The sequence below is a fragment of the Lithobates pipiens genome, unplaced genomic scaffold, assembly GCF_037356315.1.
Source record: "Lithobates pipiens isolate NorthernLeopardFrog02 unplaced genomic scaffold, aLitPip1_a1.2 Scaffold_28, whole genome shotgun sequence".
NCBI lineage: Eukaryota > Metazoa > Chordata > Amphibia > Anura > Ranidae > Lithobates > Lithobates pipiens.
Genome location: NW_027507789.1, coordinates 141,635,241 through 141,662,860, shown reverse-complemented (window position 1 = coordinate 141,662,860; position 27,620 = coordinate 141,635,241). Strand labels below are relative to the sequence as shown.

Sequence of the window (27,620 nt, the reverse complement as noted above, 5' to 3'; positions counted from 1 at the left end):
AAGGAGGGACCCATTCCTATTTTCTCCAGCACCCGCCAAAGATACTTCCACTCTAGGCTATCGAAAGCCTTTGTTACATCCAAAGACATTATAGCCCTTGTCCCCATGTTCTCTGAGGGAATCTGCATATTTAAAAAAGTCCTTCTAATATTCATACTGGTGGATCTTCCCAAGATAAATCCCGTTTGGTCTGGGTGTACTAACTTAGCAATGACTTGATTCAACCTGTTTGAGAGTACCTTGGCTAAGATTTTTTCGTCCGAATTCAATAACTAGATTGGCCTATATGAGGCCACTTCCAGCGGGTCCTTATCTGCTTTGGGGATCACTATAATAGTTGCCTCAGTCATTGATACAGGTAGTTGTCCCCCCTCCACTATATCCGTCAGTGTCTTAAACAACTCTGGGAGCAGCAATTCTCCATAATATTTATATATTTCTACCGGGAGCCCGTCCGGACCTGGGGCCTTTTGATTAGGCATCCCAGCCACTGCCTGTTGTAACTCATTAATGGTTATCGGGGCGTCTAATGCTTCCCTTTCCTCCCGGGTAAGAGTCGCCATTTCTAGGCCTTCCAGGAATCTATCCATTTCCCCTTCCTTCCCTATTCCTTGTGACCGGTACAGCTCCCTGTAAAAGTTTCCAAAAGTTTCTATTATCTCCTCTCCCCTACGAGGTGATACCCCGTTTGAGGTTCTAATACTGGAAATGACTGAGGGGGGGGGGATTTGTCTTAACCAGCTGTGCTAGCAATCTACCCACGCCCTCTCCTTCTCCAAAATAACGCTGTTTCAAAAATATTCGTTTACTTTCTTCTTTTTTTATAATTGCTGTTTTATAACCTTGTTGTGTATTTAACCATATTTTTTGTTTCACTGGGGTTGGATCATTTACATAGTCATTTTCTGCCTCTAACAGTTCCTTCCTAATACTCTCCTCCCACAACCTAGATTTTCGCTTCATTCTTGCTACCTGCTGGATCAATATACCCCTAAGAAAGGCCTTTAAGGTATCCCAGATTACGCTAGTTGGTGCGGTGCCTGCATTAAAACTTATAAACTCTCGTAGTCTTAGTTTAACCTCCACTTCATCCTTCATGAGTTCCAGCCAAAATGGACTGATCTTCCAGCCCACTTGAATTTCTTTCACCCCTGTGTTTAACGCTACCCTTACCAGGGAATGGTCTGAGATCCCTCTAGGCATATATTCTATATCCCTAATATTTTGTGCCATTTCTGCATTTCCTATAGCCATGTCTATCCTAGAAAGGGTACCATAGGATCCTGACAGGCATGAGTATTGTTTGACTCTCGGGTATCGCTCCCTCCACAGGTCCATTAGCCCTATTTCCTTCAAAAAGCAGCTCAGCCTGGTTTCTCCCACATCCCGGGGCCGCACCTTGGGGGGGAACCTATCAATATTTGCGTCAAGAACTTCATTGAAGTCTCCCAACGCTATAATCGGGATACCTTCTTTATCCCCAATAAATTCCATCAATTTATATACGACTTCCATTTTAAACGGTGGGGGTATATATATATTTGCCAAAATGCAGTAGCTACCCTCTAATTTACCGTACAAAAAAACATATCGGCCCGACTCATCTATGCTGACCTGTCTGCAGGAGAAACTCACCCCCTCTTTGATTATTACACTCACCCCCCTAGAATAAGAGGAGTAAACTGAGTGGTACTGCTGTTGATATTTCCTATTATTTAGTTGAAGTTTAGACATATTGGTTAAGTGAGTCTCCTGCAAGCAGGCCAGTCCAACGTCCAATCTCTCCAACATAGCAAAAACTGACGCCTTTTTAACCGAGGTGCCCAGGCCCCTCACATTCCAGGACCCAATATTGAGAATTTTAGCCTGTGTCATCTGCGCAATCAAGCAGTAAAGAAAACAGGCTAACAAGTGGAGAACGCCACGCAGCTAAATGATGCAAATATAGATAATACTTGTAATATATAGAGCCTACCAGTGTACCAATATTCAAAAAGTGCTCCAACCCCAATTTCATCATCCATTGAATTTTCCATACTTTGTGCGTTAGTGGCTTAAGATTAAATTTAACCCTTATATGTGATACCCTGTAGTAATACTTAGAATTATTTATCTTGTTCTCTTGTGCTTTTATCGTGCTATATTCTAATTTTCCCTTCACGTGATTTATTTTTCTAAACACTCTTCCCCTCCATCCCGCACCCTCCCCCCCAGACCCCCCTCGTCCCACAACCCACCCTACCCTCCCATTTAATACCACCCCCTCCCTCCCTTTCCTCCACCTATCAAGGTGCTCCCTACGGGAGTTTAACGTGACCGAAACATCCATAACCCACCTATTACCCACACACACAGACACCGCCCCATTGTCTCTCCCCCACCCTACCATCACTTAACTTCCAAATCCGACTAAGTATTTGTCAATCAGCTTTATAACCACCCCCCTCCCTTGCTATCTACCCTCCCTTTCCCCCTGACTATTCTGTAAGGACGCCTTATTAGCTTCCAGCCAATGTAATGCCCCATCTGCAGAGTAAAAAATCTGTACCCCATCCGGGGTCATCACCCGCAGTCTTGCTGGATATAAAAGTGCATACGGTACTTTATATGAATGCAGGGTGGCTTTAATTGTCCGGAATTCCGCTCTATGTCTCTGCAGTTCGGGAGAGTAATCTGGATAGAGTGAAATCTTTGAACCTTTAAAGGAGATGTCTCCCAACTCCCTCGCCTTGCGCATTAGTGTCACCTTGTCCTTGTAATTAAAGAGCTTCAGCAGCATGGGTCTGGGACGCCCTCCGGGCAGCGGGGCTCTAAAGGGAAACTCGTTCTATCGAGAAAAAAGGTGAGAAACCTTCCTTTCCGAACATATCTACAAACCAAGACTCCAAAAATTTTATAGCGTCAGGGCCTTCGCTTTTCTCAGGTAACCCCAACATCCTGATATTATCCCTACGGGATCTATTTTCTAATTCATCCATTTTAATAGCATAGCTGTCCAATTGCTTTTTCATATTCTTAACCTCCGCCTGGGTTGGATATAAGTCATCTTCCAATTGACTCATTCTCGTTTCCAGCGCCGTTGTTCTTTCAACTACTTTTTGAATGTCTTGACGAACTAGTGATATTTCCTCCTTCATTCCCGTTAACTGAACTGCCAGGTCTCCCAGTGACAGTTTACATGCGTTTACCGCTAATAGGACATCCTTCAGTGTTGGGGCCTCCTCCACTGGTGGACTTTCACTCACATCTGGCTCCAGGTCACCTTGAATACCCCCCTGGCTCTTATTACTTTTACTCTTACACCCCGATGCTGGCGTGGCCAGGGAAGCCGAATGGCCTTGGCTTTTTCTATCAGCGGGACCCCCATGCTGGATTTTACTTTGTACCATCTGCCCCCCCTTAGTTGGTGATTGGGCCGGGGTATGCACAAACCGCTCTAATTTTGCTGCGGCTGATATTGCTGCCTGATTACTTTTTTCCTTTTCTTTGGACGAGCGGAGGTGTTGTGTCCCCGTGCCCTCCTGATGCGGCTGTTCCTCACCTCGTCGCCTTGACATTTTAACTTATTAACTTATGTATGAAGGGAGGAGGGAAGGAAAAAAAAAAAAAAATTAAAAATAAGGGGGGGGGGGAGACACTGATGCTATATACAGCAATTACCCCAGGTAAAGCCAAAAAAGATGAGACCTAGGTATTAAGACCCTATCAAGGCCTTTCAAGCGTAACTATAATTCCGTGCTGTATAGAGGAGAAAAGGAAGGGGGGAGAGGAAAAAAAAAATGCTCTTACAGGCTGCTGCTTGCTGGAACCTACTACCAGACTATAACCTGGTTTCTGTTTCCTTTTTTTTTTTTTTTTTTTTCTCTCTTCTTAAAGATTCTTAACTGTGTTGTCCGTTACTACCTTTATAGGTCATTCGGATAAATATACAATTAGGGAGGCAAACCATTTAGAGTATGTCATTAGGATATCATTCAACAAGTTGTAAAATAAATCTTATCATCCAAAAAAGATACCAAGACGAATAGCAGGCTGATCGATAGCAACACAAGCATGTATACCCCTACAGTTCCTTCAGTAAAAGCTATAGCTCCTGAATCTTTCACAGCTGAAAAAAAAAAGAAGGGCATAACAAAGCACAATAAGGGGAACCAATATCCTGCTGCCTTCGTCCCCAAATATCAGGTGAATCAGCTAATATAGTCTGCTGACCGGACGCCTCCAGTACACCGGCCGTTTTGTTTTTCCTCACTTCAGGGGGGGCTACACCTAGCCTATTTTCCCCCACGGGGGGTACTCACGGGTACCAGAGCTGGCGTGTATCGGCGCCTCCCTCCTGCACTGGCCGGAATGTCCTCGGCCGGCCTCGGCTTGCGTCGGTATCTCTTCGGGCGCTTTCGGCCGTCTTCGGCATATACCGGCCCTTCAACTCTCCTGGAACACTCCGGCCTGACTCCTCCCCCCAGATATTCATCGAGCTTTCCGACAGCCCGCTGTTTACAGATCCGGCGGGGGAGAATCAGCGTGGCGGCATCACGCTCACCTCAGCCCATCCACATCCTCACTCCGCATACCGCGCCCCCTCACATCCGGTCACTCCCCCACGAGGTCACACAATTAGCACATGTAAACTCACTACTTTACATTGTAGCAAAGTGTCATTTCTTCAGTGTTGTCACATAAAGAGTTAGAATAAAATATTTACAAAAATGTGAGGGTGTACTCACTTTTGTGAGATACTGTAACTGGAAAGACTCACCAAAATCTTTTTGGATTGAATTTTATTTATGGGATCATATCACAGTGGAGCAAGTCCTTCAAATGTCTGAGGCTATGCTTCAGTTTTGAGGGCCATTTAAAGGTTTGTCTCTCTCATGACAGTGATTTGTATATACATAGGGCACTTTGGTTTTTTGCATTAGATATAGAGGATACATTTATAGAATGCCAAATTGATTTACTTTTTTGAAGGAAGGTGCCTTTTCGGTCACGCACTGAACAGTGATGTTGCTGATCTTGGTAACCCTTGTACCATGTGCCTACTTCCACACAGATCTTTAGATCGGGTAGTAGAACCCCATTCTTCATCCACTACAACTGTTCTATGTCGTATACAATCAGAGTCTTTCTCAAACCATAGATCTTGAAGCTATAATCCTTTGTTTAAAGCTGTATCCCACTTTTTCCAGTGAATTATTGTTTGCTTATCCCATCACGTTTCTTGGGTATTTTTTTCTTCTATTTTTGGATTCTCTGGCTTCAACCTGCAGCTTATATTCTAGACCAGTGGTCTTCAACCCTATCCTCAGGGCCCACTAACAGTCCAGGTTTGCAAGATAACTGAAATACATCGCAGGTGATATAATTTGCTGCTCAGTGATTGCAGTATTCTAGTCTGCATATCCCCAAGGTAATACATAAAACTTGGCCTGTTAGTGGGCCCTGAGGACAGGGTTGATGACCACTTCTCTAGACTCTGTGACCGAGCACCTGGTTCAGTTGATTTTCTTACTCTTCTGGGTTTTCTTTCCTGTAGTGTGCATAACCCCAGATTATATAGGCTCCCCACACCCCAAGACTTCTGTCTTTTTATGTTGACTGAAGCTTATTTTAGGGTATACTTTCTCCCACTGTTAATGAAGTCTGTTAACATTTAACATTGGATGTAACAGTTCAAAGTTTAATTCAATTTTTTCCATCTAAGGCCCCTTTCACACGAACGATCCGTTCAGGCCCGCCTGTCAGTTTTTCAGGCGGACCTGAACGGATGCTCCATAGGGGTCTATGGAGCATCGGATGTCAGCGGTGACATGTCCGCTGACATCCGACCCGCTCCGATCCAAAAAAGTGTGACGGAGGAAAAAGCTATTTTTCCATCCGTCATCGGATCGGGTGACGACGGACACTGCGGTCCGTCGTCATCTGATCTCCAATAGGGGAGAGCGGCGCTGTGACAGGTCTGTCCATGCGCAGTGTGCAGAGACGGACCTGTCATCTTCTGCTCAGCGGAGATCGTTCCGGCGATCCCCGCTGAGCAAGCGGACATCCACGGGGCGGATCAGCACTGATCCGCCCCGTGTGAAAGGGGCCTAACTTTTCTACAGGCATTGTTTCTTTTGGATACTCTTATAATAAGATTTTACATCCATTGGATCTATCGGTGGCTGTTGCCCTCCACCAGTTGTATTGCTTCTGGACATCACAAATGTCCAAGAATCCCATGTTCCTTAAGAAACAACACAGAAAACATGATTTTTTTTGTACTTACCATAAAATCCGTTTCATGGTGTTCATTAAAGTGGTTGTAAACCTGGGACATGAAATATGAACAATGTATAACACTCTATAATGTGTATCTGTCTACACTAGCACTCAGCACTGTCATGTTAGTCTGCTGCTTCATTCCTCTGCTAATTACTTCCGTCAAGTTTTTTTTGACACCAGGAGAAAAAAAGTTAGAGGATTAACAGCCTCCGCTCTGTTCCTGTATGCTGTGTGAAGGGGGGTTGTCCCTTCTCTCCAATCAGCTCTTAGAGCTCTCCTCACTGAGCTAACTTCAGCTCTCCGCCCCTATTTTTTTTTCAAATCTCTGACAAGCTTTATAATTTAGCACTTTGAATAGATATAGAGAAAAGAAGTACTTCAGATAAACAGGTACAACGTATGTAGGAAGATTTGTTTCATTTCTGTGTATCACCTGAGGCCAGTCACTTCACTGGGTATATGTAAAGGTTCACAAACACTTTAAGGCACGCATATCTCACCCCTTTGGGTTTGTGATCTACTACTGGTACTGGTTTTATACAAAACTGAAACCTGATAAAAAAAAGTCAATGGACAGCCTATCTTTTTTTTTTTTTGTGTTTACCATTGTCCAGTTCCTCTTGAAGATGGCAGTATAACCCAAATGTCCAATAATTACTACATTGCATTGTCCCTTAATGAATGCCAAGAAACTTTCTTTTATGGAAAGCACAAAAATCTTCTTTTGTTTTTTTTTCTATATTTTCTGTTTCCTTTTCCCCTCCCCATTTTTTTCTTCATAAAAACTGAGCTGCTGTCAACAAACTAGTCACAACTAGACTTATGCAATTAACTAGCTGTAACTTGTTGTAATCCTCTGAGATGAAAAATGGACAAAGCATATCCCCCTATAGTTTTTACTTGCCTCAATCCAAAGCACTCAGTGTCATTTTTGGCTGCTCTGTCCTCCTGCCTGCTAACTGCATGAGTCACTTCTAATACCGCGATGATGGTTTTCCCGACAGAGTTCCGCTCAAGCTGTCTTGCCTACACATGGTCACAACAAATTCCGATCGTTTAGAACGCTGTGACATACAACACGTACGACGGGACTAGAAAAAGCAAATTCAGTAGCCAATAGCTTCCGTCTCATAGTTGAATCTGAGCATGCATGATTTTTGGCGTGTCTGAAATTGCATACACACGATCGGAATTTCCGATAGAAAGTTTTTCCGTCGGGAAAATTGAGAACATGCTATCAATTTTTGGCTGGCGGAAATCCGGACAGCTAAATTCCGATGGAGCATACACACGGTCGCATTTTACGATGAAAAGCTCTCATCTGTCTTTTTCTGCCCGGAATTCTGATAGTGTGTACGCGGCATAACAGTTTATGGCAGTGATGGCGAACCTTGGCACCACAGATGTGTTGGAACTACATTTCCCATGATGCTCAACTACATTGCAGAGTGCCTGAGCATCATAGGAAATAGAGTTCCAAAACATCTGGTTTGCCAGGTTTAGCCATCACTGGTCTATGGCATAGACTCTATGCTGACACCACTAAATTCTGGATGATAGCCCTGTCCCCCCTCCAGCATGCAGCAGGTGATTGACAGCCTTAGCTGATCATGTTCCCCTACAGGACTGTGTAGAGGAGGGGTTGTGCCCATTCCCTCCACTCAGGTCTCAGATTACACTTGCCTTTCTGCTCTACAGGGTGCAGTGTGTGGCATCAGATTCCCAGGGAGCTGCGAGATCCAACACTACACAGAGGTTGTTAAGCTTTATCTGTCAAAACAATCAGGGATTTAGCTCTAAAAACAGTGTGTGCTGCAGGTATGTGCAAGCACCCTTAGATGTCTGCACTTTAAACCTACAGCAGTCAGGGTTTGTGTAACTATAAAATGGCATACTTTTCTTCCATGTTGCAAAGAAAAGACTGTTTTATGCCTAATGCTGAACTCCAGGTACTCAATACAACTGACAGAATGTAGCCTAAATGGTTCCAATGCTGAAAAATGTGCATCAGCTGCTCTAAATAAAAAGCATAAATATATATATATATATATATATATATATATATATATATATATATATATAGAGAGAGAGAAATTTTTTTTCATGTGTTTTATATATATATGCACAACAAAAAATTTCCCCATTGTTGCTTTCAGTTGGCAGCAGCATTCCACTGAATGAGGCCATATTACAAACTGCCTGTGCTTGGTTTGTTGTGTGGTGATGCAGGTTTTCAGGGATTAGAACAGGCAGTGACGAGACCTCACCCCTTGTCTAATACCCTCTGAAACGCAATCTGCCATGGATCGTTCTTCAGAGGTCAAAGCTGGTGTAAACAAGCCCATACTGTGTAAGTATATGATAACACTAGTTGCACATTAAAACAATCCATTGGCTGGTGTCTGTCAGTGACTAGTGGTACCATGGATTTTACAATTTTATTTATTTTTATTTTTTTATTATGTAGCATGTCCCAAAGCACAGGGCGAAGCCACCTATTTCAGGCTGTATGTTTTTATTAAGCTTGAAGTTCTCTTTCTTTTTCTTCTTCTTTTTTTTTATTTTTTTTTTTATAAATTCTTTATTTCTTTACAGGATTACAAAAATATTGAGTGGTATTGGGATCAGGCAGAGGGGTGGTGGGGTCAGGGACAGAGGGAAAAACAAGATCAGACAGAGAGATGTTGGGATCAGAGGCATAGGTGAGATCCGTGGCAGAAGGATAGGTGGGATCAGTGGCAGAGGGATAGATGGGATCAGGCAGAGGGGTGGTGGGATCAGTGGCAGAGGGATAGATGGGATCCGGATCAGTGACGCTGGCACTCACCAGCTCTCAGTGTCAGTCAATTCCCATTCCTCCATGCTGCTCAGTGTGTCTTCCCCCTTCCGGTGCCTCCGGTGAAGCCTCTCCTGATGTCGGGTCTCCTTGAGCTTCTCCCCCTGCACTGTACTGGCTGTCAGCTCATTAGCTGACTTTCTGCTTCAGTGAAGGGGAGGGGGCTTTATCCACCATGCAGGCTCTGCCTCTGTGGAAGAGGCAGAGCACTGCACTGAGTGACGGATGACATCATTAGACATCGATTTGGCCGACTCGCAGCATCATGAACATCTGAATTGCGAACATCTGAATCGCGATGCACTGATGCTGCGATTTATATTCAACACCCCTACTGTCCAGTTTTGCAGGCTATAGCCGGCAGTGCTGATCAAGTGGATAAAATCCGACATAGTGCTTAAACAAAAGTCGATTGGCAAATCGACTTTTGTACAACTTCCCTGCCCATGCATGGATCGAAATCCGGATGGTCCCTGCTGAACCAGCTGAATTTCGATCCACGTATGGCCAGCTTAAAAAGCACTAATGCTTTTATGGGTGTTTTTTTTTTTTTTATCTCCAAATCTGATTTTAAGTGGGCATTATAATTTCATTGTACCCATAAGTATTGGAAATATAAATACATGTAGAAAAAATGTAATATACATGTGAACAGGTTAAGGATTTGTATTTTTTTCCACCTGTACTGTGACTCACCCACCCTTGACACACTGGACGGGTGACACACTTATTTCCTAGATAAACTTTACAGCTTCCTGTGTCATCTCACAGAGAAGAAGCAGTAGCCAGGAAATCATATTTGTACTGGATGTACAATGTGGCAGAGATGTTAGAATCAAAATACTGGCTGAGCAGAATTACAGATTGTCCAGTAAGACAGTTCTGACATATGACTTTCAACTGGGTTTTGCATGCAACAGCCCCAATCCTACTATTCTGAGGTCACTCACTGGCACTCCTGAGTACTCCTCCTGTCCCAATACCCCCCCAGCAAGTCGCATATTTGATCCCAAGCTGCACTGTGTGCATCTATTGACACACACAGTGCAGCTTGGCCCTGCCCCCTCTCCCTTGTTACTGGATTTGACTGCCAGCAGCAGGAGCCAGTAGCTCTCGCTGCGTTCACTGACTCCAGTGAGGAAGGCGAGAGAGAGCTCTTGGGCACTCCGCTAAACTGAGATGGGCCTCAGGTAGGTATATGGAGGCGGGGGGCTGCACCTAAAAGGTTTTATACCTTAATGCAGAAAATACGTGAAAGTGGTTCTAAAGGTTCACTTTTTTTTTTAAATAGCAAACCCCGTTGGCGGACCTGGCTTCTCCCCTCTACAGAATGCCCCCAATAGCAAGCGGCTTGCTATGGGGGCACTCAAGCAGGCTCACTCTCGAGCCACACTCATGGTGCATGGCTTGGTCGCACGCTCTCTTTATTGGCTCACTGGCTGTGATTGACAGCACCAGGAGCCAATGGCTTCCACTGCTGTGTGAGCCAATGAGGAGACAGAGACCCAGGAGAGCTGTGCTTTCATACACATCACTGGATTGAGATGGTACTCAGATAAGTATAAGGGGGGTGGGGCTGCTCTAAGTAAAAAAGAATGCCTGCCTCTAAAACCACTTTAAGGTAAAAAAAATAAAATAATTAACCACTTTAATAGCCTTGTAAAATATACTGTGTTTATCTGCCTCCTTGTAACGTGCTCCGTGAGCTGCTGAACCTCCTTTTATTTTACTCATCATGTTAGTTGTGGTCATGTCCACTGCTCTATGCACACAAGTGAGGGTGGCTACTCTCTTATATACAATGGGACCATAGAGAACAAACATAGCCACCCTCTAACAGGAAGATGGATCACTGCAGCAAAACCTGAGTTTAGTGTCACTTTTAAATGCCATAAGAGTCATCTGACACAAGTGAGTGACCGTACTTTCCTTTTTGTTACAGGCAATATTTTTTGGTGGCATTGAGACATCCTTGAGGGGAGAAGTGTGGCCATTCCTCCTTGGATACTACAACTGGGAGTCCACTAGTGAGGAGCGTGAATCTCTGCGGGTTCAGAGAAGAGAAGAATATGCCCAGATCCAGAATAAAAGGTAAATCAATCTGATATCCTGAGAACACAAGTAAGCACGCATTACTCAATTATAATCTATGTACGGTTTAGATAAAACATTTTAAAAATCCTGGTCAGTGTTTTCCTTTTTTGCTTTGTGAAAAAAGCCCCTAGGTTTTTATTACATCTTTTCTTCTTTCATTAATATACAGAGTCTCCATGAGCCCTGATGCTCAGAAAGATTTCTGGAGAAATGTTCAGTTTACAGTGGATAAAGATGTTGTGAGGACAGACCGGAGTAACCAGTTCTTCCGAGGAGAGGACAATCCCAACGTAGAGGCTATGAGGTTGGACTTCTTCCTGTTCTGAGAAAATGTTACATTAAAGTGAAGCTAAAGATATTGCAAAATGTAATATATTGCAGCTTACCAGCCCTTATGCCCCGTACACACGTTCCGATTATCGTAAGACAGATCGTTCACATTTTGTTGCATACAACTATGATCGAATACAACAGTGCAAAATGTGTGTAAGATTTTTGTCGTACGATTCTGGAAAAATCTTCCGTTGTGCGTAGCTTCGTATTTTAAATGATGTCAAATATGTGTGACTCCTGTGTCCTGGTTTATTTTCGTGTTTCCGATCATGCTTGGTGTTTGTCGAACGACTTTTATCGGACGCATACTGTACTGACTACACGAGTGTCGTACGATGGGCTGTCATCCGACCAAAGTTTTCCTGTTTGTCCCTTCGGATTTGGTTGGACGGACTGTCGGGATCGGCTGTCGAAAGCTGCGTACTAACGATCAGATTATCGAACGATCTTTCCGAAAGCGACTTTTGTGGTCTGATAATCAGAACGTGTGTACGGGGCATTAACCCCAGGTGATAGTGTCAAATCGCATTACAAGTTGTACCTTATTGTCTGCAATGAAAGCTGTCAAATCGATGCGACTCCAACTCCATCGGAGTTGCACTGCTCTGAGAGTAGTTCTTGCACTACTTTTTACAAGTTCAGGTACGACTTGCGAAGACATCTTTTCATGAAGTGACAGATGTCTTCCAAGTAGCATCTGAAGTAGTACTACTTAGAAATCGTGCTACTTCATTTCAATGTCGCAGTTTGTGTGACCGGGGGCTAAGATGTGATGGCTGCAATATTTTCCACTTGGTGATTCCTCCAGTATTACACTCCTGTCCTAGCATGATAACAGTTACTCACCCTTCTATAGCAGGACAACAGGAACAATATAGGACCACAGAACCCCTCTTCTATTCTTTAAAACATAAAGAGATGTAGTTTGGTAGTCCTCAGCGATAGCTGAGAACAATGTAACTAATAAAAGTCAGCAGAGAACAGCTATTTTTTTTAATATATATAACAAAATGCTTTCAAAATGTAACTGCTTCAGATCCGTGCTATAGCCGAATGACGGCTACAGCGCAAACCTACTTTCCCAGGAGGGCATCAATAGATGTCCTCCCATGCTCGAGAGGCCTTACCACGACCCCTTACCACGTGATCAGCTGTCAGCTAATAACAGCTGATTGTGTAATGTAAACAGAGCTGGTAATCTGCTATTTTTTCTCCTTGCCCTGATAGTGTGAGGAGAAGAAAAACAGCCGATCACCGGCGGCTGTCAGAGGGACATCAGTCCCGATCAAGGAGAGCTGCCGCCAGCTCACCTGTGCCCACCTGGTGGGTGGTGAAAGCTACTTTGATGGGTGGGGATAGGTCCTCTTTATTGGTGGGGGGGGAGCAATCAGTGTGTGTTGCTGTACACTGTAGGCAGTAACGAGATGTTACTGCAACCTCATTCTCACACACGATCGGTGTGTGAGGAGGAGAACCCAGTAACATTTTGTTACCGCGGTTTATTGACATTTAGTGATCACGTGGTAAACAGCCACCGGCCAATGGCTGTTTACCACCATCGGTGACGAGCAGTGTTCCCAGGAACACGCTGCCACCGACGCACAGTGTGTTCCCGATCGCGTGCATGGCCGTGCAAAGTGGGGCGGTACCACCTGTGATCGGCCATGACTTTATCACGGCCAATCACATGGTAAACAGCCATGGCTGTTCACTTTCCTTGGTGGGGAGAAGTGTCTCCATGACACACCGTCACCGAAGGAACAGGGATGCGCACGCACGATCACGCACATTCCCTGTTTAAACAGGAGGCCGTCAGACTCAGAACGGCCGCCCTCTCAGAACGGGAGTCGCGCCGCCTGGCCGTCATATGACAGCCAGCAGGCGGCAAGCAGTTAAATACCACCAAAAGAAAGCTCTATTTGTGGGAAAAAAATTATAAAAATTGAATTTGGGTACAGTGTTGTATGAATGCGCAATTGTCATTCAAAGTGCATCAGCGCTGAAAGCTGAAAATAGGTTTGGGCAGGAGGGGGGGGGGGGGGGGGGTTTAAGTGACCAGAAAGCAAGGGGTTAATGGAGCAATAAGAGAAGTTCATTGTTAGGGCTCGTTTACACAAGCTTTACTCTGCAGAGCAATCTGAAATGGATTGCTTTTCAGAGGGCGTTTGACAGGTGGTGAGGAGGCATTATGTCATCTTCTCACTGCCTGTTTTAACCCCTAAGACTCCACTCCACTGTGACACAACCATGTGCAATAGGTCATGTTGCACAAGCTATTGCCCATCTAGTTTGATGGGGGAATAATTTTTGCAGCACCGCAATGCAAAGCATCTCGGCTGCAGCATGTGTACACCTTAATCTGCTGCTTGTTTTTACTGCCCCCCCCCCCCCCCCCCAACTGCAAATGTAAGCATACACACTTTTAATATTCAAGTATACCAACAAACCCGATTTTATGTGTTTGATGAAAAAATTCCTGGTAGCTATGGGCAACATGTTTTTTTTATTTTTGCTGTATTGTTTTTATAAAAAAAAATGCATAAACAATAAAATCTTTGGGTTAAAGAGGTTGTTAAGCCATGCAACAATCCCCTTTGCTATGTTAAATGTCCACAGTGCATTTTTTTTTTTTTTTACTGCATGCCATTTTTTCAGAGCGCCCACTGGAGCTCACATGTCTGGCTGCCTCTCTCCTCTCTCAAGCTGACAGCCAAACGGGTGGAGCTGAGAAACCCCCCGCTGATGTCAGCCAGGAGGAGGAGAGAGGCAGCCAGTCACGTGAGCGCCGATTGGCTCTCTGAAATCAGGGACACAGCACCAGTTTAAAAAAAAATGCACTGGGGGCATTATTTAAAATAGAGGAGGGGATTCTAGCAAGCTTGTTCTATTATAAAAGCAGTATGATGGGAGCATCGTGAAGTGGACAGAGCTGACAGGAAGGGAGGGTAGAAGAGGACAGAGGGAGACACAGGAGAGCTGCAGATAGCAGCGGATGATAGAGGCATGTGAACTGACCACGATGTCGGTGCTCAGCAGCCATGATAAACCGTGGTCAGTTTACAGAGGGGAGGACAGAACCAGGCAGGATCAGCCAGTTATTTTAGGTGATACAGTGGGCCAAATTACACAGCACAAGCACTGTGCTGTATAACATGCTTTAAGGAAACAGAATCCATTTTTTGTTTTTAGGATAACAAACATTAAAGGTTTAAATTAGCAAGTCATTGTAAAATTGTAAATAGAAATAATATAACAACGAAAGACTACAGCTTGTCTGAATAAGGTGGAAAATGTACATGGTTTTTACATGGTAGATGTGGGGATGTGGGTTAGCCATTGGAGGTAAATGAGAGTATGCGAGTCAGATTAGGAAATGGAGGAAAAGGGTGGGCCTGCACGCCCCCTTAGAGAGACAGGAAGTCCTGGCGAAATCCCACAGGATGTCCAGGGGAACAAGCTTTTTTATAACATACATATAAAATGTTGCTTCTTGCAAAACCTTTCTTTTATATAGTGGAATATTAGGGGTTTCCAACCTTTTGACCTTCCTGGTCACATTGAAAGAAGAATGGTCTTGGGCCAAACATAAAATACGCTATCAATAAAGATAGCTGATGAGCAGAAAAAGTCAGACATTTTCATCCTTGAAAAGAGTTACTCACGAATATAGGTTCTGCCAAAAACTGATCACATAAATCAGGTGTGAAGAGTGAGATACTTTTCTTTGGAAATATAAAACTTATAAAAGTCCAGTAAAGAGACACTAATTTTTTTCTTCGGCTGCATGTGTTCACTAAGTGTAAAGACGTTTTTACTAAAAATTCCAAGAAAAAAAAAATTAAGTAAGTTTACACATACATACAGTGAATATAAAAAGTCTACACACCCCTGTTAAAATGTCAGGGTTCTGTGATGTAAAAAATTGAGACAGAAAAATAATTTCAGGACTTTTTCCACCTTGTATGTGACTTATAAACTGTACAACCCAATTAAAAAATAAACTGAAATCTTTTAGCGGGGGGGGGGGGGGGGGGGAGTAAAAAAATCAATAAATATGTGGTTGCATAAGTGTGCACACCCTCTTATAACTAGGGATATAGCTGTGTTCAGCAATCGCATTCAAACTTGTGTAAAATAGGAGTCAGTACATACCTGCCATCATGTAAAGTGTCTCTGATTAACCCCAAATAAAGTTCAGCTGTTCTAGTAGGTCTTTCCTGACATTTTCTTAGTCACATCCTACAGCAAAAGCAATGGTCCACAGAGAGCTTCCAAAGCATCAGAGGGATCTCATTGTTAAAAGGTGTCACTCATGGAACACAGTGAAGACCGTCATTATCAAGTGGAGAAAATATGGCAAAATAGTGACAGAACTGGACCTCCCTCCAAAATTGATGAAGAGACTAGAAGAAAACCGGTCAGGGAGGCTGCCAAGAGGCCTACAACAACATTAAGGAGCTGCAGGAATATCTGGCGAGTACTGGCTGTGTTGTACATGTGACAACAATTTCTTGTATTCTTCATATGTCTGGGCTATGGGGTAGCGGTACAAGACAGAAGCCTTTTCTTACGAAGAAAATTTAGCAAAAACACACCTGAAGTCTCACAAAAGCATGTGGGAAAATGTGTTATGGTCTGATGAAGCCAAGGTTTAACTTTTTCATAATTTCAAAAGATCGGTTTGGTGCAAAAACAACACTGCACATCACCAAAAAAAACACCATACCCACAGTGAAGCATGGTGGTGGCAGCATCATGCTTTTGGGCTGTTTTTTTTTTCAGCTGGAACAAGGGCCTTAGTCTATATAGAGGGAATTTTGAAAAGTTCCAAATACCAGTCAATATTGTCACAAAACCTTCAGGCTTCTGCTAGAAAGCTGAACATGAAGAGGAACTTCATCTTTCAGCATGACAACGACCCAAAGCATACATCCAAGTCAACAAAGGAATGGCTTCGCCAGCAGAAGAATACCGTTTTGGAATGGCCCAGCCAGAGCCCAGACCGGTATCCCATTGAAAATCTGTGGGGTGATCTGAAGTGGCCTGTGCACAGGAGATGCCCTCGCAATCTGACAGATTTGGAGTGTTTTTGCAAAGAGTGGGCAAATATTGCCAAGTCAAGATGTGCCATTCTGATACCCAAAAAGACTGAGTGCTGTAATAAAATCAAAATGTGTTTCAACAAAGTATTAGCTTAAGGGTGTGCACACTCATGCAACCATATTATTTTTATTTTTTATTTTTACTTCCCTCCACCTAAAAGATTTCCGGTTGTTTAACTGAGTTGTACAATTTATAGGTCACATTAAAGGTGGAAAAGTTCTGAAATGATTTATCTTTGTCTCATTTTTTTACATCACAAGAACCTGACATTTTAACAGGGGTGTGTAGACTTTTTATATCCATTGTAGCTGTCTTGGGTCGGATATTGGACATGCCTGCTATAGATCCAACCTTGGATGTTTGGCTTTTGGACCATATTAGGCCAGATGAATGTTATTTTAAAAGTAGGACAATTTTCCATCATTGCACCCTGAGGCACAAAACCTTTGGCGCTCTAAGCAACACCCCTCTGCTAATATCACCCACCTTGTTTTACTGCTTCTAACCTAACTTAAACTGTCCATACAATGATTTAAATTTGGACCAGTGTGTGGGCTGCCCCACTCAAAAGTCCATTGTTTAATTGACTTCTGCTGAAGGGACATGTTGGGAAATCGTCCATTGATCAGCAGCTGCTGCCACTAGTCAGCAGGTGCCAATGTAAAAATAAATGTTTTTTTTATTTTCAATCATGGCCAGCTCAATATTGTGACTATATGTAAAATTGATGTATATAAAATTGATGTGCATATGTGATAACTTTGTATCTACTGAAGATGGTGATGTGATGTGTGGCCAATGGCCATACAGGCAAAAGCCACTGCGTTGCTTCTTGGCCCTATAAACACAGGCCTATTGCATCCAATGGTATGTTCAGCCTTATTCACTTTCAGACCAGGCCTTTTCTGATACTTTTTGCATACATATAACAATCAGTATTTTTTTACTAGAAAACTTCTTAGAACCCCCAAACATTATAATTATATTTATAATTTTTTTTTTAAGTAGGCCCTAGAGAATAAATTGGTGGGTTTTACATTTTTTTTTAATATCACACATTTGTGCAGCGGTTTTTCAAACACATTTTTTTAATGCAAACAAACATAATACATAACCTAATTTTGATGAAGTTATGCAGAGTAAATAGATACCAAATATGTCATGTAAATTTTACTATCCATAGGCGGCGAATTAAAAGCCTTTACAGGTTACCACTTTAGATTTACACAGTAGGTCTGGTGCTAGAATTATTGCCCATGACCTGACATTTATGGTGACACCCCGCATGTGTGGGATGATTGCTGTTTGCGCGCATGCGGGGACGGGGGCACTTTAAAAAATGTTTTCATTTATTTTATTTTTACAATGACACTTTCATTTATTTTTTTTATTTTTTTGGAACGATTTAATTGCTATAAGGAATAGACATGTGCAGAACAGAATTATTTTTTTTCGGTTTGTATAGATTTGTTCTGTTACTAATTTTGTTTAATTAAAGAATTTGTTTAGTTTGGTTTCAGAATTTGTTAAGTTTAGTTTAGTTTTGTTTTAGGTAAAATTTGTTTCCTTTTATTTTATAATGAATTCCAACTTTTTAGAATGATTAGAATTTGGATCGGTCAAAAAACAGTCAACCAATTATAATTCTGTGTGAGAAATAGCTGGTTGTTAAGCAGTGGGCTAGGAAGCCAGCTGCCCTTGTCTTAACCATGAGTCATCATCTGTTAGCTGGCTTCCCCACTGACAGATGAATGAATGTAAAGAAAAGAATGCCGGCATTGCCTGGCAATAGAAAAAATGAAAAAAAAGAAAATGGTGTGGTGTCCCCTCCCCATTCCATACAAGACCCTTATCCAGGCATGCAGCGGCCACCCCTTTGCTCACCATGTGCCTGAGTGCGTTTCCTCCAGATTCTGCGGTTTCCTCCCACACTCCAAATACATGCTGGTGGGTTAATTGACACCTGTCTGAATAGCCCTAGTATGTGTATGTATGAATGTGAGTTAGGGACCTTAGATTGTAAGCTCCTTGAGGGCAGGGACTAATGTGCATGTACAATATATATGGAAGTGCTGTATAAATTGTCAGCGCTATATAAGTACCTGTAATAAAATAAATAACTGTATGTGTGTGTATATGTAATATATACAGTTGTGCTCATAATTTTACATACCCTGGCAGAATTTATGATTTCTTGTCCATTTTTCAGAGAATATGAATGATAAAACAAGAACTTTTCTTTAATTCGTGGTTAATGTTTTGCTAAAGCCATTTATTATCACTCAACCGTGTTTACTCTTTATAAATCATAATCACAACAGAAACTACCCAAATGACCCTTATCAAAAGTTTACATACCCCAGTTCTTAATACAGCGTAATAGCCCCCTTTAGGCCGGGTTCACACCGCTGCGATGCGGGAACGCCGCGAATCCGCGGCGTTTTCCCGCATCGCACGACTCCCGCCGGCAGTTCACACTGCCCTATGCGAACGGCTGGGAGTGTCAATGATATGTTAATGACACCCCCAGATCCGATCGCATATCGCAGTGCGATCTGCCGACTCGCACAAGAATCGGATCGCATGGTGTGAACGCCCATGCGATCCGATTCTGTTGCGGACGAAAAAAAGGGTCCCGTGCGAGTTTGCTGCAGGACCGCTGCGAGTTCAGCCATACTATCTGTATGGCTGAACTCGCAGCGCTACGGAGATCGGATGTGATTTGCGGTGCGAATCACATCCGGATCTCCCCCCGCAGCAGTGTGAACCCAGCCTTAACATCAATCACAGCTTGAAGTCTTTTGTGGTATTTGTGGATGAGGCTCCTTATCTTCACAGATGGTAACGCTGCTCATTCCTCTTGGCAAAAAAGCCTCCAGTTCCTGTAAATTCTTGGGCTGTCTTGCATGAACTGCACGTTTGAGATCTCCCAAGATTGGCTCAATGATATTGAGGTCAGGAGACTGAGATGGCCACTCCAGTTCTGCTGTAGCCAATGACTTGGCCTTGTGTTTGGATCATTGTCATGTTGAAATGTCCAAGTACATCTCATGCGCGCAGCTTCCTGGCTGATGAATGCAAATGTTCCTCCAGTATTTTTTGATAACTTGCTGCATTCATCTTCCCATCAATTTTGGCCAAATTTCCTGTGTCTTTGTAGCTCACACATCCTCAAAACATCAGTGACCCACCTCTGTGTTTCACTGTAGGAATGGTGTACCTTTCATCATAGGCCTTGTTGACGCCTCTCCAAATGTAGTGTTTATGGTTGTGGCCAAAAAGCTAAATTTTGGTCTCATCACTCCAAATGACTTTGTGCCAGAAGGTTTGAGGCTTACCTCTGTGCTGTTGCACATTGCCTCCTTATTGTGCATCTTGAAACAGCCAAACCACATGTTTTCAGAGAGTCCTGTATTTCACCTTAAGTTATTTGTGGGTTTTTCTTTGCATCCCGAAACAATTTTCCTGTCAGTTGTGGCTGAAATTTTAGTTGGTCTACCTGACCGTGATTTGGTTTCAACAGAACCCATTTTCCACTTCTTGATTAGAGTTTGAACACTGCTGATTGGCATTCTCAATTCCTTCAATATCTTTTTATATCCCTTTCCTGTTTTATACAGTTCAACTACCTTTTCCACAAAGATCCTTTGACAATTCTTTTGCTTTCCCCATGACTCAGAATCCAAAAAATGTCAGGGGCAGCATTGGATGAAAGATGCAAAGGTCTGTCGGGAATACAGAAACTCATTGACCTTTTGTACACACATACTAATTACAAGCAAACAGATCACAGGTGAGGGTGGTTACCTTTAAAAGCCATTCAAACTCCTTTGTGTCAACTTCTGTGCATGTTATCAGGCCAAAATCACCAGGGTATGTAAACTTTTGATCAGGGTCATTTGGGTAGTTTCTGTTGTCGTTATGATTTAAAAAGAGTAAACACTGATAATAAATGGCTTCAGCTGAACACTAATCATGAGTGAAAGAAAAGTTTTTGTGTCATCATTCATATTCTCTGAAAAGTGACCAAGAAATCATAAATTCTGCCAGGGTATGTAAACTTCTGAGCACAACGGTGTTTATATATACTTAACAAGGTTGTTTAAATATTAATACACATTGATCATTTAATTTTAGTACAGCTGCCTTGTTCGTGTCATCTAATATATTTAAAAAAGGCTATATATGGCCATTAAAACAAACACTTTAATGTGATTAATTCAAATACTGTAAGGTTCTGAATTCATTGTAATGCATTACCCTTGCATGACTTTAGATGTCTTTTTCTCCCTCTCGCTGCAATTTTTTTTCTTGTAATCAGCCTTTTAGGTTGAGGAGATGCTGACTGTAGAGACTTTTAAAAGGATAAAAGAGTATGAATACGCAATGGAAGGACACATATCCCTATAAGCACTGTTGTATTTTGTCTGCCAAGCTTGAAGAAGCCTATAAAAACATTACATGAAAACTGGTTGTAACATTTCTTACTGTATTACTTTGTCCATTTTTTAATGCTGTCCTGTGTGTTTTTTTTTTTTATAATTTTGTATGAAAAAAATTTGCTGCATACACAACCATGCTCATTGAGCAACACAGTACCTGCACGTATAACTTGTGTTTCTTTGAAGCCCAACTCAGGGAAAATTATATTCATATAAACCCCCATTTACTTTAAAGAAAAATCAGCCCTGGCTGGGTGCAATTCTCAACTTTAATTTAGAGCTGGTCGATGCAGTGCTTTTTTTCTGCCTCAGGATGCTCTTTAGTTTTCCATATTGAATGACAGCCAGCGGTACTTGAGCTGTCCATAAGTTTGTGTTTTTTTAGTTCAGCCAGTAGGCTGATACCTTCATCCACACAAATGAGGTGGATCATGGAATTCCACCACTGGGAGATTGCATTTTGCTGTCTCACTGCGGTCAGCAGGCTGCAGCTGCTGATTAGGAAGAATTTTCCAATGAGTTTTAAAATTCCCTGCTTGAAAGAAGTTGATAGTCGCGCACTGATCAAAAATCAGCTGATCTGTTGAACTGGCCACTTTTATATCCTTCTATGGACAATACTGGGAAGACACCCTGGGGTCGCCACTGCATCTTTCATTCAGAATATACTGATGCAGAGAGCAGTGTTTATGTCATAACATCAGCACCAATCTCTGCATCTGAGGGACCTACCACCACTGGTATAGTAAAGTATATTTAAAAAAAAAAAACTGTGTACCATGCAGCATTCACGAAGGAAGAGAGGTGTTCAGTTGGCATTGGACTCAGAGTAAGGCTTTAATGCCATCTTCTAATGACCATAAATTAAGGTGGAATTTATAGCTTTAATCATATTCTACGCATAGTAGTCAGCCCACCATCATCACAGCTGCAAGCTGATGTGTTCATGTGTTCCCCCTTAGATCTTAAGCTGAAAGCACACTGCAATACCATACAGCCTGATTGACATTCCTTGATGGTCAAATGCAGCATACTTTTGACATCAGTATGAGATGCTTCTGAGATCATTCATAATAATTGACAGATGTATTTGACCTGCACTTGGCCTCATCTTGATCTGTATTTGACTTGCTTGAAGCTGCTATTGCACTTCTATAGACTTGAAGAAGCAGTTCTGCAGTAAACAAAAGACTGTAAACATAGGCCCTTATACAGATTTATTTTTTGTGACTTGGAATTTAGCTTTTAAAAGATATTGTTGTGCTGGTTTGCTTCCAATCCTGTTACTCTAAGGCTGGGTTCACACTGGTACGACGCAACAGTCGCACTACTTTGGATCCAACTTTGCCCTGCGACTTGAAGTCCAACATGTGTCCGACGTCAATGAACAGGGATCTGATTTTGATCCCTGACAATACCAGGCACTGTCTGGTAAGAGTCTTTAGGGGGTACTCCACGCAGAATGTAAAAAAAAATCCGGCATAGGTACCCCCTCTAAGAGCATACCAAGCCCTTCGGTCTGGTATGGATTTTAAGGGGAACTCCCACGCCAACAAATGGCATAGCCCCCCCCCCCCCCAAAATCCATACCAAACCCTTATCCGAGCACACAGCCTGGCAGGTCAGGAAAGAGGGTGGGGAAGAGCGAGCGCCCCCCCCCCTCCTGAACCGTACCAGGTAACATGCCCTCAACATGGGATGGGGGGGGTGGGTGCTTTTTGGGCTGGGGGGGCTCAAAGCACCTTGTCCTCATCAACATGGGGACAAGGACCTCTTCCGACAACCCAACTAAAACGCATTACACATGTTTTTAAAGTAATTTATTAAGGCAGCTCCAAAGTCTCTTCCGACTTTTTCTCCCCTCTGCGACTCTTCTGCCTCTGCTGGTTCTTATCCCCTCTCCGGGTCTTCTCCGCTGGTGTCTTCTAGCCCTCTCCAGTTCTTCTCCCTCTGTCGTTTGCCTTCTGCCTCTGCTGGGTCTTATCTGCTATCTTCTCGCTCCTTTGCTCGCTCTTTTGCTGGGTCTTCTCCACTGTCTTCTCTCTCTGTTTTTCTTCCGATGTTGACTGGACGCTCTCTCCCACTCTAATGCCGGGTGCGCGGTGTACCACTACTTATATTGCCATTGGGCGGAGTTACCAGAGACACACGGCAGAGAGTGTTGAGTCAACATCGGAAGAAGAACAGAGGGAGAAGAATGGGCAAAAGAGCGAGAAGATAGAACAAGAGGGGACCTGGCAGAAGACAGCGGACAGAGGGAGAAGAACCGGAGATACAGGGGAGAAGAACCAGCAGAGGCAGAAGACATCTGCGGAGGAGGCAGAAAAGCCGGAGAGGGGAGAAGAGGTCAGAAGAGACAACAAAGCTGCCTTAATAAATTACTTTAAAAAAGGGGTAATGTGTTTTATTTTTGACAGTTTTTTTTTAGGTGAATGGGTAGGGGTACAATATACCCCATACTTATTCACATAGGGTGGGGGGCTGGGATCTGACGCCCTCCTTGTTAAAGGGGGCTTTCAGATTCTGATAAGCTCCCTGCCCGCAGACCCTGGCAACCAACGACCAGGGTTGTTTGGAAGAGGCCCTTGTCCTCATCAACATTACAACATTACATTACTTTTTATACTCTATTATAAATTGTTTTATTTAATTTATTATTATCATATTCTCTTGTCTCTTCTTCCTTTTCTCCCCCCCCCCCCCCCCCGCAAACAAGTGTTAAGTGAAGCATTCTACTAAGCAGCAAACATAACAACATACAATGTTCCTTTTAATCATGATCAAGGGGCAGGTACCTTCCATAGCAATAACCTATAACAAGGGAGAACGGGAGGCCGGCCTGTATGTCCAGACAAAGCCATGTAATCTTTTTTGCGAAACTCGTTGACGTCATCAGCGTTGTGTGACGCTGCTTCTCAGCTGTGTCCCGAAAGCAAGCCCACAGCGAGTTGGTGGATCGGGGAGACTTCAGCTGACAGTACCGAACAGCCGCAGTATAATAAGAGGATTATAAAATGGTGGAGGAGCTACAATCCAGGTCATGAAAACATATGAAATCATTGTTGGACAAAACTTTCAGAATAAGATATAATTCATATTGCGCATATATACACTCATATGATGTCCTAGGATGCTGGTACAGTTCAAAATACCGTTATTCTTTTCTGAAATCAAAGAAGTGTAGCTCTCAGTTATTACCCAGGATTGTCCCTATCCAGCAGGGAAGTCCTCAGTACGGCCTCTCTTCTGTCAAGTTTTCTCTGACCATACCTTGCAGCAATTATTTTTTGATGCAATTTTTTCCATCATCAGCCCTCACATACTGGCAATCTTATATTGAAATTCTCTCTTCTATTGGGGGCTATTTATGAACTCCATAAGAGATTTTTTCGCTTCACTTTATGGGCTTGAGTCTTCCAGGAACCTTCGCACGGATATCCCTGCCTTATTTGCATATAGAGGCAGTGAAATTATTCAACAATCAATTGTCATGGCATGGATACCTGTGTATAGATCCTTGGCGTCCGGACGATTGTTTATATGTTTTATGTGTAGTGTGTTTACTTTTTTGTCTGCCACACATGGAGATTACATGACACCGGAATCTCTGGGTGTTATTTAGTTGCAGTGTCCATACTATTACCTCCCATTGTGGAGTGTTTTGAACTTTACTATTTAATAAATACATTTATACCTTTTCGTTATCGCCACATTGTACGTTGTGACACTCATTTGGTCTTCTGATTTCCATCAGCCTTGATGGGAAAAAAAACAGGTTTTTTGTTATATATGCAGTATTCCGGACCAGAGTTACACTGCCCTTACTGGATATGCGATGATTGGAGAAATTATTAGTATATATATATGCAATAAAAATTATGTGAATCCTTTTGGAATGATATGGATTTCTGCACAAATTGGTCATGCTTAAACTAATAACACACAAAGAATTAAATGTTACCATGCTTTTATTGAACATACCATATAAACATTCACAGTGCAGGTGGAAAAAGTATGCGAACCCCTAGGCTAATGAGATCTCCAAGAGCTAATTGGAGTGAGGTGTCGGCCAACTGGAGTCCAATCAATGAGATGAGATTGGAGGTGTTGGTTACAGATGCCCTGCCCTATAAAAAAACACACACCAGTTCTGGGTTTGCTTTTCACAAGAAGCATTGCCTAATGTGAATTATGCCTCGTACAAAAGAGCTCTCAGAAGACCTAAAATTAAGAATTGTTGACTTGCGTAAAGCTAGAAAGGGTTATAAAAGTATCTCCAAAAGCCTTGCTGTTCATCAGTCCACTGTAAGACAAATTATCTATAAATGGAGAAAGTTCAGCACTGCTGCTACTCTCCCTAGGAGTGGGCGTCCTGTAAAGATGGCTGTAAGAGCACAGCACACACTGCTCAATGAGGGGAAGAAGAATCCTAGAGTGTCAGCTAAAGACTTGAAAAAGTCTCTGGCATATGCCAACATCCCTGTTAGCGAATCTACGATACGTAAAACACTAAACAAGAATGGATTTCATGGGAGGATACCACAGAGGAAGCCACTGCTGTCCAAAGAAAACATTGCTGCACGTTTACAGTTTGCACAAGAGCACCTAGATGTTCCACAGCAGTACTGGCAAAATATTCTGTGGACAGATGAAACCAAAGTTGAGTTGTTTGGAAGAAACACACAACACTATATGTGGAGAAAAAGAGGCACAGTACACCAAGATCAAAACCTTATCCCAACTGTGAAGTATGGTGGTGGGGGCATCATGGTTTGGGGCTACTTTGCTGCATCAGGGCCTGCTATCATCGAAGGAAAAATGTATTCCCAAGTTTATCAAAACATTTTGCAGGAGAACTTAAGGCCATCGGTCCACCGGCTGAAGCTCAACAGAAGATGGGTGTTGCAACAGGACAACGACCCAAAGCATAGAAGTAAATCAACAACAGAATGGCTTAAACAGAAAAAAATACACCTTCTAGAGTGGCCCAGTCAGAGTCCTGACCTCAACCCGATTGAGATGCTGTGGCATGATCTCAAGAAAGTGATTCACACCAGACATCCCAAGAATATTGCTGAACTGAAACAGTTCTGTAAAGAGGAATGGTCAAGAATTACTCCTGACCGTTGTGCACGTCTGATCTGCAACTACAGGAAACGTTTGGTTGAAGTTTTTTTAATACTACACAAAGCCGCGCTTAGGTTAACAATCATGGTTCTTGCCTCCCCTAAAACTAAAGCCCCCTAGGGGACTATAGATATAACATATTATGTGACAATTGGGGTCAGTGGCACTACCTAAGATATACGCATGTATATTAAATCATACCTTAAAAAACCTCCACGAGGGTTGCAATACAACACCCCTATAGGTACTCTAACCGAAAAAAGGGGTGAGGAGTAACTGCTATATAGTAGGTTCCCCAAAAAAAAGAAAGCATCCCTCAGTATCCCCTATCAAGGAGTATATATAATAGTTATATGTGCAGAGATATACTAGTACCCTATAGTAGTATTACCTACCATAAGGGAACCTAAACTATATCAAATGTGTTATAGTGACCCTGTACACACAAACGTGTAAGTAAACGTGTAAGTACTGTAATCTACATTCACACGTGTAATAACCAGATAATTAATAAATTCCAATAAAATTGAAGTGGACTGATCGGCTGACCAGCGGATCAGTCAGTCATCACCAAAAAAACAGTGACAAAAACACGCCCCTCTATCAAAGGCGTGCTATAAGTGACAAAATATTATATAGTGCAGCCAGACTAGACCATGTTCAATGTGCAAACACAGAAGTAAAAAATAAAGATAAATATGAATAAAAAAAAAAGTAAATAAAAATAAGAACAACCAAATTAATAATGTTGATAGTGATATCTGTGACTCCTCAATATAACGTGAAAAAACAGAGTTATAAAAATATATAAACGATATACATGGAAAAATTGTCCGTATATTCTTTTATCAACTTAATGTGCAAAGAAGTCCAAAAACTGTGAAAAAGTGACTTTTGTGCTTGGAATGTCTCCAAGTGACTTGAGTGTTCCTCCTCAAGGATCCCTAATCACCGGATCCTCACACCCCTACAGGGGTAATATGCATATAATTCCACTCCTTCTAGCTGGACTGTCTCAGCCCCCTCTTCTTCTATCTCCACTCTGCGCACCTCCAGGGGTCTTCTAATTCACAGGGTATCCCCCCCCCTTTTTTTTTGTTTATTTATATATGCGGATGTGTTCGAGTCTGGTCTGCACACAACCTTTACTGACTTGCTTCCTGGGGACTGCGGCAACCGCGTCAACTTCACGTTTGGTTGAAGTTATTGCTGCCAAAGGAGGTTTAACCAGTTATTGAATCCAAGGGTTCACATACTTTACCCACCTGCACTGTGAATGTTTACATGGTGTGTTTAATACAATACAGCATGCTGTGTTTAGTACAGCAGTAAGGTAACTACCTAGTATATTCCACGGCTGTCCTTTAACACCGAAGGATCACTTTTCACAGTGTCACCAGATTCGGTTGATTTTAGGAAGC

General features: G+C 42.6%; 1 protein-coding gene across 6 annotated transcripts in view; it reads left to right on the top strand.

The window, feature by feature from the left end:
* Positions 1-27,620, top strand: part of TBC1D16 (TBC1 domain family member 16) — a 269,316-nt gene that overhangs the window by 152,961 nt on the left and 88,735 nt on the right. For all 6 annotated transcript variants that reach the window (XM_077459627.1, XM_077459629.1, XM_077459630.1 and 3 more), the window contains 2 exons: positions 11,043-11,191; positions 11,364-11,498. In XM_077459627.1, coding sequence (XP_077315753.1) covers positions 11,043-11,191; positions 11,364-11,498 — 284 coding nt within the window. The remainder of the gene's footprint in view (positions 1-11,042; positions 11,192-11,363; positions 11,499-27,620) is intronic.